Source organism: Colias croceus, chromosome 1, assembly GCF_905220415.1.
Source record: "Colias croceus chromosome 1, ilColCroc2.1".
NCBI lineage: Eukaryota > Metazoa > Arthropoda > Insecta > Lepidoptera > Pieridae > Colias > Colias croceus.
In genome coordinates, this window is record NC_059537.1 from 10,098,724 (window position 1) to 10,121,675 (window position 22,952).

Sequence of the window (22,952 nt, forward strand, 5' to 3'; positions counted from 1 at the left end):
TTGAAATCCTTTTTGATGGTATACCTAGATGTCGATCTGCATTTAGTTGTCATCAAATACCAACCTAGAAAATATAATATATATACTTATTTTATTTAAAAAAAAAGTAGAGATCCCTACTTGCAATTGTAGTTTCTGAAACGTTGAAAGTTTGTTAAGAATATCATTCAATTCAATAAAATTCATTATTTCCTGAAAAACGTAAAAAAGTAAAAAAATTAAAAGTTGGTAGGTACCGACTTATAATAAATTTCAAAAAATCTCATATTGTAGTTTTGTCATTATATTAAACTACCTTTTATAATTTAAAAGTTAATTAAACGACCGGTTTATATTAATCCTTATCCAAATAAATTACTTTATATTCAAGGCCGTTTCAGTAGCTGCAGATTACTTTTTAAAATATTCGAATTTCTTTATTTCAGGAATTATTACGATAAAAACACAAAAATGCGTGAGCTATAAATAAGACTGGGTCTCGAATGATTCCATACCTAAAAATACATTTGCTGTTATTTTTCTAACTACATAATATTATCAGGAAGAGGTTTGTATGAAAGAAAATTATACGCAATTTTTTATCCCGGATCAACCCGGTCAAAGCCGCGAAAAGTGACTAGTTTATTTTAAATGTGGCTAACTATTTATATTGAGGAGCAAAAATTAACTCAAAAAAGGAGAAACCACTACTTATTTATTTAGCCACTAGCTACTACTCTTTTCCCTGAAACAAATTGTATAATTAATAATATATACGAATACTAGTATTCCACCCGCAGCTTCGCCCGCGCAGTCAAAGAAAAAGCTGCATAGTTCCCATTCCCGTGGGAATTCCGGGATAAAACCTATCCTAGGTCCCGGGGTAAAAAGTAGCCTATGTCCTTTCTCGGGTATCAAAATACCAAATTTCATGCAAATTGGTTCAGTAGTTAAGGCGTGATTGAGTAACAGACAGACAGAGTTACTTTCGCATTTATAATATTTATTTAGTATGGATTAGGTAGCTATTTTGTATCATGCTTTTTTCATTGTAATTGCTTGAATATAAAACAAGTAAATCACAATTCACGTACTTAATAAATTTCATAGGTAATTAACATTAAAAAACATATAAATACATGAAAATTAAAAGACAAGTCGTAGGTATAAAGCCAAGGCCACAGAACAAATAATTGAAACAATAAAATGAAGTGATAAATTATTTGTTGATATTGGAAAGTTACTGTTATAGGATACAAACGATTTGAGTTAACAATAAACATGTCTACAGGAAGGGCAAAGGGTATCGAACAGGATTAAGGGACAACAGAACATTGTATACATAAAAATATTGTTATATAAAATATAAACCTAGTTACTTAAGTGGTAAAAAATAATACATCACAGCTTCTTATTTATTAAGAAAACAACTCATCACGAAAAATCACGAAAATTATAAAATAAAAACCCTTAATTATTCCACTTTAAACAATGTTTTTGAAAACAAAATGTAATAATTGTCGTATATTTAACAAAGAGCATTAAATTCAGCAATATATCTACACTAATATAATATTATAAAGAGGAAAATTTTGTTTGTTTGTTTGATTGTAATGAATAGGCTCATAAACTACAGGACCGATTTTAAAAATTCTTTCACCATTCGAAAGCTTCATTATCCACGAGTAATATAGGATAGGTTTTATCCCGGAAATTCCACGGGAACGGGAACTATGCGAGTTTTTCTTTGAAACTGCGGGCGGAGCCGCCGGCGGAAAGCTAGTATTTTATAAATAAATAGTAATGATAATGGAAAAAAAATCAAGAAAAAGCGCTGTCTGATAATACAAATTTCAGTCCTACAGTTATCGAAGTTCTATCGAGTTTAATTGATGTTTAATAGCAATAAGTAGTAATTACAAATAATTAATAAAGGTTTTCGTACGACGAGTGGGTCTTCACACACGCGGCCTCCGTTAGGAGGCTGCGTGGGGAATGCTGATCGGGGCGGGAAGCCCCCTGCAGCAGGTGGATAGCGCCGCCCGCTAATACGGGCGGGTTACTGTGGGGGCGAACCGCCCTGTTTAGGTATTTGGGGCACAGTATAGGAGACTGTGCCCGACTCGGAAGCTTTGAACCTTTTCGCATTTTGCGAGGACTCGACCGACCTGTGTTTGGTTTTACGAGCCCGGCCAGAACTTTTTAGGCCGGGGACGGACAAGGAACCCGGGAGCGACACAAAACCGATTGGTGAGGTAGGAAGCGCCAATTGCGCGTGGGGATAGGCGTGGGAGTGGCTGGGTACGTTGTGTACCGATTGTGTAGGAGTTATGCAGGGTGAGGCGACAGACGGCGCGGTAGGGTGCGCCGTCGCAGGCGGGGCTTGCGTGGGTGGGGGTATTATAAGGGAATGCGCTATTTGCGCGTGGGAGTGGATTTGGTAGGAGGGAATAGTAAGGGGCGCACAGAGTGCGTGGGCGGCAGGTGGCGCTGGAAGCGCTAGATTGGATACCGACGCTGTTTCCAACGTCGGCTGGTGGGAGGGCGCTGTAGACGCCTTAGGAGAGGGGGGTGGTAGTAGGTCGCGCGGATTTGGACGACGCGACCCGGGAATGGCGCGGTGCGGAGCAATCTCTCGGAGATGGTGATGAGAGGAAGCGTCCGCCCGCGAGAACATATTTTGGGAGAGACGAAGGATAAACTCATCCAGCGTTTCTACACCGAGATCGCTACGTATTAGCTCGTTTCTCACATACCTCGGCGCGCCGGCGATAGCGCGTAATGCGAGTGACTGCCGCGCGCGCATTCTGCGGCGCAGGCTTTCACACACATACACATACCAGGCGGGCGCAGCGTACGTGAGGAGCGGCCGTAGGTAGGTTTTATAAACGCTTACCTTTATACGTAGCGGGAGTTCAGAGTATAACACCGGACGAAGTATGGCGTGGGCGGCTTTGCACTTGTTGATTACCTGCTTCACGTGGCTGTTAAAGCGAAGCCTGCAATCAATAGTTACACCTAGGTAAAGGACAGTGTCGGACCATGGGATCTGCTCACCAGCCAAAGTGAGTTGGTGGGAGGGGGTCAAACCACCGAACCGAATCACCTGTGTCTTTCGCGCGTTGACAGATATCCGCCAACGCTCGAAATACGCAGGCAACTCATCGAGCCAGCGTTGCGCCTTAACCATCGCATGCGTTGTATTCAACGATGCGGCGATCAAAGCTACATCGTCGGCATATAGTGCGAGGATTTGATTAGAGTTTAGCGCGGGGGAAGGGAAGTCATCTGTGTAGGCGGAGTAAAGCGCGGGCGATAAACAGCTGCCCTGCGGGACACCCGCCTGCACAGAGTGGTTTCGGGAAATGGCGGGGGACACGGAAACGTGAAAGGAGCGGTCCGTGAGGAAGGAGTGCAATATCCTCACAAGCCGCGCGGGACACTGGGTAGTGGTAAGGATCTTATATATAAGACCCTCGTGCCAGACGCGGTCGAAAGCCTTTTCGATATCTAGAAATATTGCGACCGCTCTCTCATTCCTGTTCAAGGCGGAGCTAACATGGTGCAATACTCTAGATATCTGAAGGGTGGTACTATGTGCCGAGCGAAAGCCGAATTGCTCAGCGCGCGGCGACACGTACGGACGCAGCATAGGCAGCAGTAGTGACTCGAACACCTTGGAGACTGTGCTCAACAAGGTGATGGGTCGATAACTGCCCGCTAAGGAGGCATTCTTGCCGGGTTTCGGGATCATTATTACGCGACCGGTTTTCCACACTGAAGGGAAATGGCCGGTGCGTAATATACCGTTAAACAGCCGCGACAAAGCCGCGACTGTTTTACGGGGGAGGTGGCGGAGGGATTCGTTCGTCACGCCGTCCTCACCGGGCGCTTTGCGCAACTTTGTACGCGAAATCGCACGGCGGACGGCGGACGGGGAGGTGAAGAATACTTCCTCAGCGGGCGGTATCGGTGATGCTAGAAAACCTGACAGGTGTTCGTTCACCACTGCTGCGTGGGCGGCGCTCGACGGCGTCAGGGGGTTCGGCTGAAAAACTTGTGCCAGATGTTCGGCGAACAAGTCAGCGCGACCCTGAGGGGCGTATATATAATTACCCGCGGAATCGGTGAGTGGGCGCGCGGGGGCAGTTGAAGATTTAAGCCTGCGACAGAGGTTGTGGAGCGAGGGCCAGTCCTCGGCGGCCGAGTCGATCGCACGGTGCCAGCCCTCGATCCTGTTCGCCTCAAGCGCATCGCTAACTTGCTCTCGCAAGCGAGCAAGTTGCCGCTTGAGGGTGGGACAGCGCGAATGCTGCCACTGCCGTCGCAGAGCTCGCTTCTTCTGGATGAGGGCTTTGATGTGAGCGGGAATGGGGGGGAGTATGGAAGTGGACGGTTTAAGTGTCGTGGCTTGGGAAAGAGCGGACTTGAGTGCTTCATGCAAGCCATTCGCGAATATCTCCACGTCCTCGGCGCTTGAAACCGCGCGTGAGGGCGTAGAGCGCTCAAGCGTATTCGCAAATAACTCCCAATTAACACAACGGCGGGAGTAGGATGGGGCAAGCGCGGAACTGTTTGCAGTGATCTCGACCAATACCGGCAGGTGGTCTGAGCCGAGATCGTCCACAATAACAGTTTGCGACATCGACTGGCGGATCACATTGTGAATCGTAAAGTCGATGACGTCCGCTTGGTGGGAGTCTGTACGAGGATAGTGAGTGGGTTCGGAGGGGCCCTCTATAACAATGTCGTTATAATCGATAATGTTATAAAGGGCTTTGCCGTTGCAACAATCGAGGCGGGATAACCAGTGCGAATGCTTACTGTTCCAGTCGCCCGCGGCGATCGTCGGCACGCTCGAGGCGAAAAGTCGTTTCACCTCGTTCGTGTCAACTCTCCCCCCGGGCGGCCTGTATACAGCATACATACGCAGCCTGCCCACCGGAAACTCCGCCTCGATGCCGAGCGCGGAAAAGGATTGGGATGTGAAAGCGGGGAGTGGGGTGTGAGGGATGGACTTGCGGATAAGGATCGCGGTTTTCGTACGTCTACATTTTACATGTAAATACAAGATTCTTCACTAATTACGGGAACGCATCGCTACACTAACAAGTAACAGGCCTAACTTATCGCGATATCACTTTCTGATAAATACGTAAGTAATTATTCTATTTTTTTCGTCACGTTATTTACGCGAAAATATTGCGTTTGTTAAATGGGGTGCAATTAGACATTCATGATTTTGCGATACGATCGGAAATTAAACGTATTTTATTAGGTAACGGTTACTGAATTTGAGATTATTGATACCGAGAAAAAGTAAAATGAAGTGAAATTAAAGCAAAAAATTAATTCACATACAAATGTAGAGTGCTAATGTAGAGACAACAAAGGTAAGGTGTAGTCCATTTATTAGGTACATTTTTTGCAATCAAATACAATTTGAAAAGTTAGTTGAATGAGAAGTTCTCACAAATAAAACTACGTATGTAGGTACTTACATTCAAAATCTTTGAATAAAAAAATGTATAAATTAACATTTTTCTCAAAAACATTATTAAATTTGCAAAGCGCACGCCAAGCAAATATCTCCAACTAATATAAATAGTCACTAATTTAAAAGCAATAAAATGGCTTTCTTATTGAATTATTTCGTAGTTTAGTATTGTAGGCCCGGTGGGTAGTCGTGTGTGTCACCGGCCCCTCAGGCGAAGCAGGGATGCATTCATTGTTCTTTTATCCTATAGTTGTACTATATTTTGTTAAGTTTTCTTAGTAATGGTTTTATTCAGAACTCTTTACGTCAGGAAGGTAGATTAACAAGGTTAGTACAATCACAGTTTAATTAAAAATTATTTTTATTAAATCAGGTTTTTTAAATTTCAGATATCTTTACATCAAGAACTAGGAGCAGCTAGGTATATTCAAAGGCAATTGAATAGTTACTACAGCTACGGTATAACCTAACTCCTATGTGTAATGTTTTATCTGTAACTAGCTGTGCCCTGTGGTTTTACCCGCAGTGCTCCACTCCTGTTGGTCTTAGCGTGATGATATATAGCCTATAGCCTTCCTCGATAAATGGGCTATCTAACACCGAAATATTTTTTCAAATCGGACTAGTAGTTCCTGAGATTAGCGCGTTCAAACAATCAAACAAACTCTTCAGCTTTATAATATAAGTATAGATTTATCTATTGCTCATATAAGCTCTAATAACGTTGTCTTAGATTGATTTGTTTGTTTATAACGAATAATCTCTGAAACCAGTCAACCGATAATTATTATATCAGAAATTTACATTTACTATTTTTTATATTACACTAAAGGGTATGAAGAGGCTATTTAAATGTTGAATGTTACAAAACCATTAGAACATATTTAGTAAAACATAAAATTTAATAGCTTTCATAGGTTAAGCTCTATCACTAATACCTAAGCATAATTTATTAACATAACATGAGACAAGCCCATTTGCTATTGATTGCAATAAATAATCTATACGTACAATAAAATCGTAGACAAGTCAAAACTGTACATTGAATATTTTCAACACTTGGGGCGTGATCTACAATCGATATCGAAGCCAAATATTTAGTATTTAGATTGTATTGTCTATTTGTCTGTAGGTCCTGGCTAAATTCAAAAAGTAGTGCATATAGATTTACTTCGTTTTGCATAAATATTACTAACAAATTGGGTCAACATAAAGGCTACATAGCATATATCATCAAGCTAAGACCAATAGGAGAGGAGCAATGCGGGTAAAACCGCGGGGCACAGCTGTACATAAAATTCTCTGTATACTATGGTAATAACATCACTTCAAAAGCAATATTCTAATCCGTCCCCGTAAGGACATTTCGCGTAAACAAAGCATTTGAATGTGGGGGTGCGTGTACACTTACATGTGGGTAGGTTAATGATAGCGGGCTTCCGCCGCGTCACACCTGAGAGAGTCTAACCGCCACTGGATATAGATACCCCTCGGGCGTTACCCCGCACCCCTTAATTCAACGCACTATGCGTGGCGGTGATATGGAGCTGTGTTTACCGCCTAAATTTATTCCCACGCAGGAGAGGCTTTAGTTTTGGTTAGAATTCGGACTTTTGCAACTTGCGTTTGGATCTTCATGCGAATATATTTTGACATAAATTGCTCACGATTTCATCGTTGCAATTTTTGTGTGTTTCCAAATTATTTGCAAGCTGATAAAACATTTTGATTATTATTAGCCTTTCAATGTAATTTTTTATATGAAGAGGTATAACAAGCTTGTACCTAATAGATGCATAAGAGTCCAATGTATCATTAAATAACTTATCACTATGCTGTTGTCATAATGGCTATAATGATAGTTTTCATATCGCAAAACTATGGAAGTGATAAAGTTAATCATTGAATTAGATATTGAATTATTCCGATAATACTGCATTATAAGTGCATTCAATTGATCGCAGATAAAAGATAAGCGTGTTGGAAATTGAAGTTTTATCAGCTCTATGTCATTACTTCGAACGCATTACAAAAGGTTTTTGAAGAATAAGTAAGAAGTTCAATTAATCCTAATTTGCCCGCTAAGATTAAACTTGCGATATGCCATTCTATAAGAACCCTTTACTTTCAATTCCCTCCCTTTTAAGCCGCTTTAAAAGAGTTTGACAAACACGGGGCTAATGCGTAACGGAATTATTTGGGCACATCGGTTCATTTTAATAGCTATATCTATGTTTAAATTATAGTGTTCCGTGGTAAAATATGTCGGCAAGACATATTTGTGTTGCATTATTAGAAAATATTATAAAATGAAACTATTTTCTTACTTTTTTGAATAGTTTCCACGCATTCAACACCTGATGCGTTACTTAGAAAAAATATGTATGTTTATGCATATTCAAATTATTATTATAACATATTATGTTTTACCACATTTTTGCATCCATTCCATCAGCGCATACGCACCCTTATCGAAGTATCGATACCACCGGCCAATGTAGCCGTTACAGCGCATAGGTTTTTCACGTGAAAAAACCACAATTATTATAATTATCGTCCTAGTATGGGATCCCGGCTTGTTTATGCAAATAACCATTCTAATTAAGAGGGAAAATTATTTTTCAACGTAGTTTGCATGCGCTATGCGGCGGAATCGGAGTAAAAACTGCGCAGGCGATTGTAATATGGGGAACGGTTCATTGTCATTGGAATAAGTAATAGAATGGAGAGTTGACTGATCTGTTGATAGGTACAAACGATATGAGGTTTTTATAACAACACGTTCATTACTTTCTCGATTTGCTTTAATCTATGATACAGATTTTAATCGTCTCATAATGTGTGTATCATTTCAATTAGGTAATTACTTCAAATAAAGATTTTTCTCAACAACACATCTTTGTTTGACTGCGTAGTTATCTGCTATGTAGTCTTTAAGTCTAATATAAGATATTCAGTAAATATGTATATGCAAATAAAATACCACTTACGTATTCGATCATTAGAAAAATCCCTCATTTGAATTATATAATGATTATAATATCCGTGTTCACATGTAGTCACTTAAAATATATATACGTCATAATATGTTTATTCTGGAATAACCGTTTGTAGCGTTCCTTCATTAACAAAGCTTTGTCGAACATTTGATGCGATTCCAGATTGTCGGCCGATAGTTCAGGGCGTGGAATTAATTACTTAATACCAATGCGTGCATAAACGCGTGCGATTTCTAACGCAATACCGCAATTATGTATTTTTTAACGCACTAGATAGCGTTTTTGAGAGCTTATCGCGTCGTGCGCATGAACCGAAACGATATTTATGAATAAAATCGTATCGTGTCGAAGCTATACGAGATAAACACATTTATGGGTTTCATTTAATAGTATATTGCACGTCAATTATGCTGCGGATAACATAGCTTATGAATAGATCAAATCCTCGGTGTGCGTTGATGTATGAAATTTGTTATCGGTGAGAAATGTTGGAAAAAGTGCGGGAAAAAGTTGATTGTAAGATAATCTGTTCAAATTCTTTACAATTATACAAAGCAACTTAAAACTATAAAATGATTTGACTGTTTTACCTGTGACAGATAAAATCTAAAAGTTGAAGTTAAACCACACCCCGGACACTCCATACAAAATGATTGTTTTGACAGTCACACTGTAGAGACTGCAAATGTGTGTGTTAACGCTTTATGGTTGGCACATTTGTGACTAGCGTAAAAAAAAATTCGCGTTTTTCTGATGAAATACATCCGTAAACAGCACAATATTTAACCATTTTCTACGAAAAACGATAATCACAAATCCAAAATAATAAAATTACTTTATGTCAATTTAATTAATGTTGTCAATCTTCGTTGCGTTTCGTCTAAGACGTCGTTGGTATCGTCCTTGCGGGGAAATGGGTACCATAACATGTCTGATCGTGCGGGGTGAGGTAAGTGTTTAATTTTGGCGGGAGGCGGAGAGTGTCCGTTCTGTAGCGTTTAGCTACTATTATGTATTCTGTGGTTAAACTTTAGAGGCAAACAAAACGCACATTCAAAACAAAATAACAAAATGTTAAAAATTATTAATTAAAGTTAAGACACATTCAGGAAACATACTGTATACGTTAATTTGCGTGTTTAAATAAAGTAGGAAATTTAATTATTTAATCACCAAGTAATGATAATTATTTCGTTTCGTTTGTCAAATCTATTCCAGTTGTTTACAGTTAATCAGTTATACATTTCAAAATCCATGCAATATACATATTAACACACTGCAAACACCAGTGTACATTACAAAATCCGACCAAATTAACATGTACACGCGTTATCGCTTAAGGACAAGCGAGTCATGTCATTTCAAATCCAGTGACCAGCATGCAAGTCAAATAGCCGTGCGTGCGTTTTCCAAAACCACTTCCTCCACGAACATTGGATGTACCTACAGAAGCTACATGTGTGCGTGACAAGTGCACACATGTCTATCTCACTTTCATGTGATCTTATCACCGTCTGTAATAATGTTGCGAAATGCTACTTTTGGCGAATTAGTGGAAGTAGTAACGAATTGGAGGCACAAGAAGACATAATGTGGGATGTATAAGAAATTTTCTATAATACTCTTGTATGCAATAGTGAGCTCTATTTGTATCTTCCCCCCTTCTTCCTTTTGAAATTTAGAGTAAAATTTAATTAATAATAGAAATATAGTATATTTTCATCCAAACTGTTGATAATGTTGTTGGTTGGACAGTTATACCTATATTTAGATTAAGTTTTATTGTACAATTAACCATGACTGTTCTGCTGTTTATTATCCCTAATAAAGAAAAATAAAAAAAATATAGTATTTTCATTGATATTCAATCACAATTACTCTTAATTCGTAGACCGCATAGGTATGAATCTATTATTAATTGCTTGTTTTCATTATAAAAACAATCTTTCCAACTTTACCGAGCTTTCTGAATATTAAAATTTCCTGGAAAATCTCATAAATATAAACACAACAATTTTAGTAAACAAAGTAACATTACTAAAGGTTATCATAGTACATATCCCTTTGATATAATTAGTAACTGCTTCACTCAACTGTTATTTGTTACCCCGTGAGGCCAAGACTCTTATTTCTTGTGAAAAATCAATAAAAAATAAAAACTACAGTTGCATACGTAATCGCTAATGCCGTATAAATATGTATTTGCATAGCATGTGTTTAACAGTGGATTACTAATATCTGCATCATAAAAACATTGGCTTATATTGTTCTTATAGTAACCATCGACCTAGGGTTGTCAACTTAACGATTGATTGCATGAGAAACAAATACAGTATTGTGTTAAATATATTCTATATGGACAGGTTGATAATAAATTCGACGTAATGGGCACTTTATTTTATAGAAAACAATCATTAAGTCGATCTATAATATCATCATAATATCTTTATGATTTGATATGATTTATATTCAATATCTTTCACTGATTAAAAAAAAATGTTTAAGTAGTTTAATACCTTCCGTTCTGCTTGACTTATGATTTGTTTATGTATTTATAAATAACATCTATTAACCATTAAAATAAACGTGCCTGTAGCCATCATGCCTATCTATGATGTTTCACATCAAAACGTTTCTTATACAATGGTAGCAACGTATCAAAATATGTATGTTTCGCAGTTACCCTAGCGCGGTCACGCACACATAATATACGGGCACACATAGACATTTGTGGCCATCAATATTCGTCTGTTTCCGTCATTTCCCTGCGCAGTCGCCGATCGCGATGATTGCTCACGCGTTTCGCATCACTCACCCCTGCCCCTGGGATAACACACAATTTACATAGACTTTACTATGCACCTCGAAATGTTTTATAACAGAAAACGGTAATCTACATACGTACGCTGCACGAAGAACCATTGACGCATGCGCTTAGCTGATACAAAGTGATATTAAGTCTTTAATTATCTTTTAACTATGCTCAGAATACCAGCAATCGTGCGAGCAATGCGAAGAATGTCTAGCGTAAACATTATAAGAAACAAGCGTGTTTTTATACAAAAAGTTAAAGAAAACGACTTAACATACACAATCCGACTGAACGGAATAATTCGCTCAAAATATTCCTTATAATTAACAATTGTTTTCCACAATTGACCAGACTTGTCCCATGCGACAACAATGAGCGAACACCAAAGAATTATGGAATACAAATTGAATTAAACAACTCCCAGGTATTAAAACGTTTAACAAATGCGAAACGCACATGGCCTGGGCGTGTCGTGTACACAGCTCTCACCCCATTGTTTATCCCACGATTAAAACCAATTCAAATACTAACTCGCACTCAAAAATTAAGCTCGAGTGGTGCTACGGAACCCTTTGTTTTAGACACAATGCACACTTGGCGCTACAGCGAAAACTGTGGACGGTTTTAACGATTATATACGGGGCCATGTTAACATGGGGCTTATTTTTTAGGTTATGTGTAACTATAGTTCACATCTATTGTTTTTCTATTAAACTATCAGAGAGATTGAGTGTGAATTTTATTTTGCTTATATCCTCCAGGGTATCTACCCTGGCATTCACAATTTACGAATTACAAAAAGTACAAAAATATTTACCAGTATCAATCATTTGATTTAATTATATGAATATAAAATACATCTTGAACAGTTACATTAACAACCTATTACACTGAATGAATATTGCTATAAGATTTTTTTGCTAATTTTAATTTTTGCTAAGAATGCCCGCAAGTTTTCAAAACGCTCCATATTTTTAGTTCAAAGGCAACGCTAAGCATGGATTATAAAGTGGGGTGTTCGTTATGAACTCTTCAGGCTGCGCCGGCGCAGACGACAGCTGAGCTCTTTGAGAATTTTTAGCAATTAACCACCCTATTGTGCCTTTATTAGCGATGTATGGTGATTGCTATCACCGACTTTCCCCTTTGACAATATATGAGAAATTAATTTGTCATTTTGATGTAGAGGACAGTTACAGCTTACTCCATAATGAGTGCCTGGAAGTTATATAACGGTTCTCCCTTTATTACATATCAAAATTATGAATACTATAGAGCATATTATATTATAACTTGATAATTTTATAACTTATTCTACTTGTATATAAACCTTTTTAATATCCACAAAAACTTCACCTCCATTATAAAAAAAGGCAAAACACAAGTCGAACATTAAGTTCCCAAATAATCCCTTGCATTACGATACCAGAACTGAAATCGTGTTTGGTGGTAATGCAAAAAGTGGTCCGTAATCACAGTGAGCGTTACATTTACGCATGCTTTATCGTCAATCAATAATTAATATCTGGAGGCTGGACTGCTGAGAGGCTCCCGAATTTCGCGGAGAAGCATGAGAGCCGTTCGAGTAATCGCACTGGCAAAAAATGAAAATGAAACAAATACGAAATACTCCATTACTGATACGGGTGGCGTGGAGTCGGCGTTCGATTTTATCGGAAAATTATTTGTGATTTTAATTAATCAATATTGCGAATACGAGATTGTATTTTACAACCTAATGTTAGTGACAGAGTGATAGAATGCCACGATTTTTTATACTGGAATACTTTGATTATTTGCAATTACGAATTATTATTTTAACATTTGATTGCTATTGAATATGTTCACAGTTGAATTTATTTTAATAACAGTATTCATATATCAATGCAACGTTGATGCAACGTCATAAATGTAATTCACAGTTAAGTTAGAAATGACTAGGAAAGAGTTCAGACTATTCATAATTCTATCAAAATGACATTAGTCAAGAACATTAGACGTCATCTCCACACCATCCCTATCCACTGCGCTGCGCATTATGTATGCAGGGCGCGGCGGGCCGCGGGCCACGTCAGCTATTTGCTCGTGACCAGAGGGCTAAGCCATTCAAGGCTATACGGGGCCAGTTTTTGGCCGCTTTTGACTTGATCCGCCACTTCAACGCCCCTGCACCCGCTACGCACCAACTTTCATCACGCTTCCGAGAAAACGGATTGATCGTCAATACATTTCCTTAAAAATGAAAGCAAAGTGGAGCATTCGTCAGTTTTTACGCGTCACACCGCGTGGCAAAAACGCTAATGAGCCTTTTTAGGGTTCCGTAGCCAAAATGGCAAAAACGGAACCCTTATAGTTTCGTCATGTCCGTCTGTCCGTCTGTCCGTCTGTCCGTCTGTCACAGCCGATTTACTCGGAAACTATAAGTACTACAGTGATGAAATTTGATGGGAATATGTGTTGTATGAACCGCTACAAAAATATGACACTAAATAGTAAAAAAAAGAATTGGGGGTGGGGCCCCCCATACATGTAACTGAGGGATGAAATTTTTTTTTTCGATGTACATACCCGTGTGGGGTATCAATGGAAAGGTCTTTTAAAATGATATAAAGTTTTGTAAAAAACATTTTTCTTAAAGTGAACGGTTTTTGAGATATCAGCTCTCAAAGTCGTAAAAAGTATGTCCCCCCCCCTCTATTTTTATAACTACGGGGTATAAAATTCTAAAAAAAATAGAGGTGATGCATGCTAATTAACTCTTTCAACGATTTTTGGTTTGATCAAAGTATCTCTTATAGTTTTTGAGATAGGTTGATTTAACTGTAAATAATAAGTTTATTATATTTGCTGCTACGGAACCCTTTGTGCGCGAGCCCGACTCGCACTTGGCCGGTTTTTCATTGATGGCTGTGGGAATGGAATGGTACACTGATATCGGCAAATTAATTTTTATTAATTACTTTTTAATGTTCTTTGAATGCCAGGCGACGAGACGTTGGTGTTCCTTTTGCAGAGATTCGTTTAAGTTTTTACTTTTGCATATGTCCAAAACTTAAAAATGATATGTAAATGAGATGGGTAACATGGATAGATCTGGAAACTATTAAGGCCTGAAAGCCAAAATATAACTGATAGATTCAATAATTGAGAAGACGAATTATTAATGATTGAGGAGGCTATGTATAAAAAGTATAAGTTTCTTCCCCTAATCTTTGGTATATGGTACACAATCCGACACAAACATACACCGTTACTTAACCCGTATCTCCATCTTAAGTCTTAACAGTGTTTGCACAATCGTAGTTACTTACCGAAAACACCCGTCCATTATTAATTGCACTCAGGTGCTAAGATTATCCTTATTAGGGTACCGCAAAGCTGAAGCTTCCTTACAACACGGCATGTATTAATTTAAGTAATATATTGGATTACAAGCGTGATCTAACAACACTGTGATTTGTATATAAACATGGAATATGAGAGACAGAATAGGGTAAAGTGAGGAAACCAAATATAAAAGGGGGTAGACAACGAGACTTTTTCTGCTATTACAAAAACACCAAGAACGTGGTAGAATAAAGAATATCAATTTATCAACTATTACTCAATATTAATATAATAATTTAACGACAAAGTAATTTATGTCAAACGAGTTTACGCAATACCATATTAGCACTGTTGTTAAAAAGTATGTCGTTCCAATTAGTTATTTATTTACTTTAAATTGAACAACAAATAGGTTTTATTATTACACCGGAACTTAATAGCATTTCCAGTGGATTAGGTAAGTTGAAGTAGTCAGCGATTTCAGAATGGATTGCGAAAGTTTAAATTAAAAACCGAATTGGCTTTCTGAGGCACCTCGCTCCCCGCCCCGCGCGGTAATTGCAGCGCGCGCGCAGATTATCAGAAGCAAGTGCGTTCGATAAGGCGAGCTCACGAATGCGTGTTATTAAATTTATTCCTTTTTCGCCAGAATCTGCATAATGAGGGGGGCAAAAAATACAGGTAATCGCTAGATTGCGAGTCCCCTGAAGTAATGCCTTTGTTTTGCATGTACGCAGGTTTCGATGAATATATTAAACTGCTTTAAATTATAATGGCAATGCCAAGAGATCCTTCGCAATGATCGATACAACGTGCCTTGTATAATCTATATCTGGGTTTCATTATTGTAGTAATGTGTCATGATCGCCCACGTCGAAGGGAATCCTCTCACGTAGCAAATATAAACGAGCAAAATATTTCTTTTGTTGATATTCTTGCGACTCATAACTCATTAACATTATAAAAATTCTGATATCGATAAATTGACAGTTAATTGCTGGTTTAACTTTCAGTCAATGTCACGGTTGGCATTCTATGGGTTGCGAGATATTCATCTCTACATTGTTTTTTTCAGTGGAGTAATTGTTGATCTAATCAATTTACTGTACATATTAGTAACTTTAACTACCCACTACGCCTATAACGAGGAAAACTGAGTCGGTAATTATATCGGTACCACCACAGTGTAGGTACCTACTGCAAATTATCTCCGAGTTGCGTATGTAGTACTTATTACCATTCTTGATTTTTCGAAGCTCATTAACGCTTAATACTTCCAAAATTTGTCTCAGGTGCTCGTGAGAAATTTGCTTTGTAACAGGATCGGGGTGTAGTAAAAAAGTACCGCGCGTGTCGTCAGCGGCCGTCCGGCAAGTAGTCCGTAAATTATGGTTAGTTTTTGGCATCGCCTGCGCAATGCAGCCTCACAGCTTTTCACATTCACTCCCCTCGCCCCGCCGCCTCACACGGTCACAGACCCCGCGTCAATCTCGACTACTTATCCGTCCGCATCCATTATATTAATCATTTTTCCAAAAAACGGCCGAGATCCCATCGCGGCCGGGAGCGGAGCTTTCGAAATTTAGAATTGACAAATCGATATCGCAAGATATTTATTGAGGCATGTATCGTTCGGCCGGTTCATTGTGACGCCAAAATTAATCTCGGGGTTTAGCTGCGTCACAAAGGCTGCATGCCGGCGCGTACGGTGGCTATTACGGACACCACATTATAATTACCTTTTTAAATAGTTTTTTCAGATCTCCATATTAAAACGTCAATGTAAATAACTTGTTAGCCGCAATCTCATTTCTGGGCGATTGGATATTACAATAGTGTACGTGATTTGAGAAAGGTAACGGTGTCGCCGCTTTATCCGACAGATGGAGCTTATTACAGGCGGAGCGCGTGCTCGACAAGGCTACACACTAAATAGTCAATATCGACACGATCAATTTGTTAATCGAAAACTAACTCGAGTCTCGATCGTAAATGTTGCAAGATATAACTGATATTATGTCTGTCTACTATGTACTCATATAGTTTGCAGTTTAACAATGTTGATAGAGACAATTACAAGACCTTTTATGTCGTATTTTTTGATTTTATTTCTATGTTAATTAATTTACAAAAATAACATTATGTATTATTGTGAAAAAATAGCAGCTTGCGGTAGTTCGAGTTATAGTATAAAATTATAACTCGAACTCCATCAGTTAAAATTGTGGATTAATAATTAAAAATATTACGATAATACATTAGATTGTTGAAAATGTTCCAAATAAACAATCGGCTTGGGAGCTTTCGAAAACTTTTTTTCCAGATATAAGATAAAACTTGAACCTATAACAACTCTACAATAATCTCTATGGTAGGATCTATCGCATACATTCATCTACCCTTAAAAATGGTCACATACCATGTGGTATTTTGATAGCTATATGAATACAGTATTAATCGTTATCAACTTAAATATATTAGTTACCTTGAACATTTCACGCACATTATGATAATCCTTTACACTGTATAATTTCAATGAATATCTCAACAGTAATCGGAAAAAAACTAACGCGCTCGAAAACGCTCTCACACCGCTCTCAAGCCTTTAATAAAAACGCATCCAAATCCAAGTAATTCTGTCTAACAAATAGTTAAAAACCGTCCTAATCAAATGATTCGGTGTCAGCGTAGATACAACAATAAATATCTTAGTTGTACGTGTGGAACTGCACCGATCTATCTGTTATGAGTCGTCATCACTTTTTGTGGACCGTCCAGCACGCGCCGACTTTCTATGTACCAAGCATCTGAATATAATTTGTTCGGTTTTTTATTTTCGCGCCGAAATTATGTTAGTCATTGTCGGCGCTGATAACGGTCAGTTGGTTGGTTTGGTCTTCGTTTAGATACATAATGGATTTCTAGGTATTATTGCTGTTTAAGATTTCGTTAAGGCGTGCATTCAATGCAACGTTATTTGCAACCGTTTTCAAGAGTAGGAAGTAATCAAAGCGACTGTATGTTTTTTTACGATTATTCAGCTAATTATAAATTGAATGTGATATTTGTTTTTTTTAATACTTAGGTCCTAGGAACTCCTTTTTGCTCTTACGCGTTGATATGATTAGGTAGTGCATAATTGATATGAATATTATAAAATTGAATATCCTGAAATCTTCGTAGCAAATATTATTTTGTTGTGTGAATGATACTGGTACTGGTATTTTCCCATATCAAATATGTACTGATAATAATAATATCACAAAAATAACCACTTTTGTACACTTACCTTCCTAGAGCCACGAATTATAAAACTTAATAGAGACGAAAACATTCCTATTAAATTTTATCAAGTATAAAATATTCAAATTTGTATTAAAAAAAATCTATTTCAAACTTCATACAATACAATATAAATCACAGTGTTAATGATGATGTTAAAATAGTACCTAACTACCTAACTTTCTATTTTTTATGGTATGGGCATTAATTATTATCAACTTAAAAAGACCTTAAAACCTAAAAACCTCAACTGAATTCAGCCCTAAGACCTCCAACTCAGCCACGACGTACCAATCTACGCTGTTGCCTATTTGACTACTAATTTATAGTCCCATGGAACAAACATGAAGGGGGAAGCAATGAATTAACCAAGCCAATAAAAATAAATCTCAAGTATGTCACTAGAGCATATAGGCAAATAGCACTTATCGCAGTAATCCACGATAATGGATTAGCTGGCACGTCGTTATTTATAAACACCGCTATCGCGTTTAATCGAAGTCGATTCGAATAATGTCCACGATTATTGAAACGATAAGAGCCACAATAAAAAGTGGTAGCGTAGATAAACTCGAACTGATTTCAGTTGCGACAGAATTGTTTACATTAACTATAAAAATATAAAGGTTTGCGGATAATATCCGACACGAACTCAGCTTAAGAATAATTTTATAACTACAATTACTCCTAATTAATGCAATTATAATTCCTAATTAACATAATAAAACACTTATTTTTAAATGTCGATTTATTCAATTAGTATTTACGTGTCTGTAGCTATGAATTGAATGATCTAATTTTTAGTATAATTAAATGTTTTTTAAATAACTCTTCTAGATATTTATGCTCTTCTTTTTACTGGTAAGAAGGTACCTATGTACTATTGACACATTCCCAAACGTTTTGTTTTAATTATTAAATTTATATGTTAAAGTAATAGGTACTAGTTACTACTAACTACTAAGTACTAAGCAGTTCTCTTTATATTATGTACTTAGTAATATGTGGTAGGTATAAGTACCTAAATACAAAAGTAATACGACCAATATGTGCAACAATAATTTTTTGTATTTCTGTTTTTATCATTACATTTTAGTCTGCTTTTAAAACTAAAACTAAAGAAAAAAAACAATATTATGCGAAAATGTGTATGTTTGTATAAACATACATCTTTAACATAACAACCGATTGATGTATGTATTTTTGCATATTGATAGTTGGAGGGTCGGAAAGAATTACATTATAGTTTTTATACTGTATCACACTAACAAACCAATAACTCTATAGGAAAATATATTCTTACAAATAAATAACACATAAAATTTACAAAAGTGTATTATTGCCAAACATATCAAATAAATATAACCACGAAAGTTTAAGGAATTAGGAAACCTTGCAAATAACGATACTATTTGGTAAAACTAAACCACAAGTAAACCAGTTTGGAGTAGATTAAAAACCTATTAACAAAATAATCTGATTGCGTTAGTTAATTTCACAGACGTTATTTTCACTAATGTAATAATTTATGTAATTTTCACGATTAATTTACATCTCTTTAGAGAATAAAACTTCTATAAAAGAGTGTCTATAATTTTATGCAAAAAGTTAATTTTATGATTACCCTACAGTTTACATTATGATACAAATTATATTCGATGATAAGAAACTATAAACCTGCTCAATTAATAATATGTGATAACATGATGTTATATTAGTTTATAGAAAAAAATGTAGAGCCGTCACAAACGTTTTTGTAGAGCCGTCACTTTGAAAGTATATAAATACAATAAATCAGTTCAGACTGTTCTTCTTCTTCGACTTCAGTTAAAAACGACTTATTAATTAAAAAAAAAAAAATCAATTTAATATTTAAATAAAGGATATCGGAAAGCATTTTTTTCCGTCTCGTGGCTTATTTTTTTACAAAATTTTAATCTTAAACAAGTAAAGTTATAATTTGTGTTTTATCAGTATGATTATTATTATTAACAACAATCCAGAACGCAATTTGTGAACGTATTTGCCTACGGGAAGTACATTGTTACGAAATAGGTACCTAATATTTTAACATAATATGCAAAATACAAATAAAAGATAATACCATGCAAGTTGTTATTAATAAATGCATACCTACATGATTTGACAAACATACACGTCTTATCAAATATCTTGTCTCAAATGTTTGTCAAGAAAAAAAACAAATCAGTAAATTATTTTTAATCCAAGTTTAATTAGCTTAACCGCATCGTTACGGATAATTACCAAAACTAAGAAGTAATCAGGAGGATTTAATAAATTAGTTAATTATTGCAAACTATCTGGTATTTTGATTATAGCTTATTACGAAATAAACAGTAGGTGTTAGTCACCATCCGTATTTTTCCCTCATTTTAGAAGACAATACACCAATAATGGTTATTTGAGTGACTACAAAGAAGTGAGAAAATCTTATGTTACGTTAAATCATACCATATAATTTTAATGTAAATAGGTAGGTATTATACCTACAATAATACGCCTTACTTAAAAAATAAAAAAAAATTAAGGTTAATTCAGTAATTTTAAATTTTTACAAAAATATAATCAATGCACCTTACTTACCTATGTTTTGTTTTTTATTAGATACTTTTTAATCGTTTTAAAATGTACAACAATATTACTGGCTAGTTTAAAACAAAATTATCGGAATATAAAAAAAAATCATTGATAAATATTAATTGCATAAAATGGGTTATTTAAATTAAAACTTTTCACGTGGCTCTTTTTCATCAAATCGGCTGAAATTAATGTAAAAATCACGGAAGTGTTATACTCATCGATTAATTTATCTCCATTAAAATTGGATAAATCGAAATTAATCAATTGAGTTTTTTAATAAAAAAAATCGGTCAATGTCATCATAATATTACGTAACTACCTATTAACAAAATAATAGGTAGATATAATAGCATATTATTGCATACAAAATCTTATCATATAAATTACAAATAATATCTACAACACAGGTCCCTAGTGCAATGCAATGCTCCACTTCTATATTTCAGTGACCTTGCCAAATATCAATAACTATTGTCTGAACCCAAAATATAATTTGGTATGTAAGTGTTTCATTATATTTATGCTAATTTCGCTTATCAAGATGAACTTGCTCGTTTATTGTTTGAGTGTATCAATTGAGCATGTCTAATACGCCGTAACAGTTACTTATTGTTTATATAATTTTGTCCCTTTACTGAAAAAAATATTGCAATTTTTTTATTTGAATAAACAAACTCTCCATTATCGCGTGAAATTTTTTTTTCTGTGAACATAATACCTATGTCAATCGACACAAAAAGTCAATTTTTAAAATATCCCAAAAATAATTTACCTGTGAAAGATCGCTGGGGGCTTCTGATTTAGCCGTGTTGGCCGCAGCCCATGCCTCTGCGAATGTCTCCATAGCACTCTGAAAGTCCATCTTTCCGATTCACGACATCAACATACCGAAATTTCCACACATGTGCCCGAGAGAACGGCGAGAGAATCACCCTACACGCGTGCGTTCGTGCCGGCCGGCGGCGCGCTACTGACGGTCGGCCCCGCCCAGCGAACCGCCCGCGTCGAGAAAAACCGATACCACCACAGCCTCCCGTTTCAGCGCTTTTCTTTTTTAAGCCGATATTTTAACGAGTTTCTTTTTTCCATACAAAGCCCAGCCCACGGTGGTGGTTGGGCGGCCTTTGGATTATTTACACTTGTAATTCACAGATTGTTACGATACTTAATTTGTTTCGCTGAGAGGGTGTTAGGCGTTATCTTGTTGCGATTACGCGACGCGCTGATAGGCGTCTTTATATCTCGCAAAGCGCGCATCAACATGACTGCATGAATTTTAACAAGCCGTAATCATGCCTGACTTGATTAAATACTTCGCGTTATTGTATACTTCGAAATTGGCTTCGTATAACGTATACAATTTGATCAATTCGGTCATTGGTTTTGATGATAGCAATTGGAAGATACTTGACGAGACTTAATTTGTATGCTAATTTGGGAATATTTTTGCAATTTTAGAAGTTATAAAAATCGCTAATTATGATATTCGAGCAAGCGTTAGGTGGGTACTAGAGCATTTTTATTCATTAAATAACTTCCCGTCACCCCAACTTCCCGTCTGCTGTACCTATTCTGAAGAAAAAAAAATTGTCACGGCTTCCTATAATTTTGTACGTGGCCGTTTAAACGGTATTACCTTCCGGCAAGCGGCATTTTATCTTAATTTCTATAGCTTCTAGTATATTAACGGCCAGCTATGACAAATTATAATGAAACGGTCTCATAATTTGTAGCTACGGGTTTATGTTCGTAGCTTTATTCCTTCATTATTGATTACATTTAAGAATTATTATTAAATAAAAACACTTAATTCTATCAATATAAATAAATAAATAGACTTAGAAAAAAGGTCCGTTGGGGATAATCTCCCAACAGTTTTACAAGGTTACCGTCAAACCAGATCTTTCGAACATTGTTTACGTACAAACGATGATACTTTATAGCCATAATATAAGTTCCCTTCAGATAATCTAAACAATATAATATAACCGTTAGCGGCTTCACGGAACGCAAGTAGGTCGCTTTATATCGACCGACATTCTTTGTTACCCGCCCGGATAAAACAATGAATTTGTATCTGTATTGTTTTAGCTTCTCCCGGTTAGTTTCTAGCTTTAGGTATATCCTGCTAATATAAGAGATCTTATCTCTGATACATTGATTGAATAGCTAAATAAGTCTGGACTGACAAGGCAATGAGGCAACGGTTTAATAAAATAATACCTAGGTATTGATAGACTACACGTTTTATTAATAATTTTTAGATACTTTATTTAGGTATACTCGTGTGATTTTTGAATATGTTATATTTGGAGTTGTCATATCAGTAAAATGTTCATTTTCTTGTGTAAACTCTAACAATTACAAGGAAATACCGATAATGATATAGGTATTAGGTATGAGTTATTAGAGAGTATTACCTAAACATAATAAAGAAAAATATGTTTATAAATAT

The 22,952-nt window shown here is 36.6% G+C and overlaps 1 protein-coding gene across 1 annotated transcript in view; it reads right to left on the reverse strand.

The window, feature by feature from the left end:
• The window catches only part of LOC123691602 (homeobox protein dve-1), a 70,649-nt gene extending 49,183 nt beyond the window's left edge, over positions 1-21,466 (reverse strand). The window contains exon 1 of the mRNA XM_045636085.1: positions 21,270-21,466. Coding sequence (XP_045492041.1) covers positions 21,270-21,359 — 90 coding nt within the window. The 5' untranslated portion in view covers positions 21,360-21,466. The remainder of the gene's footprint in view (positions 1-21,269) is intronic.
• Positions 21,467-22,952: the final 1,486 nt, after the last annotated feature.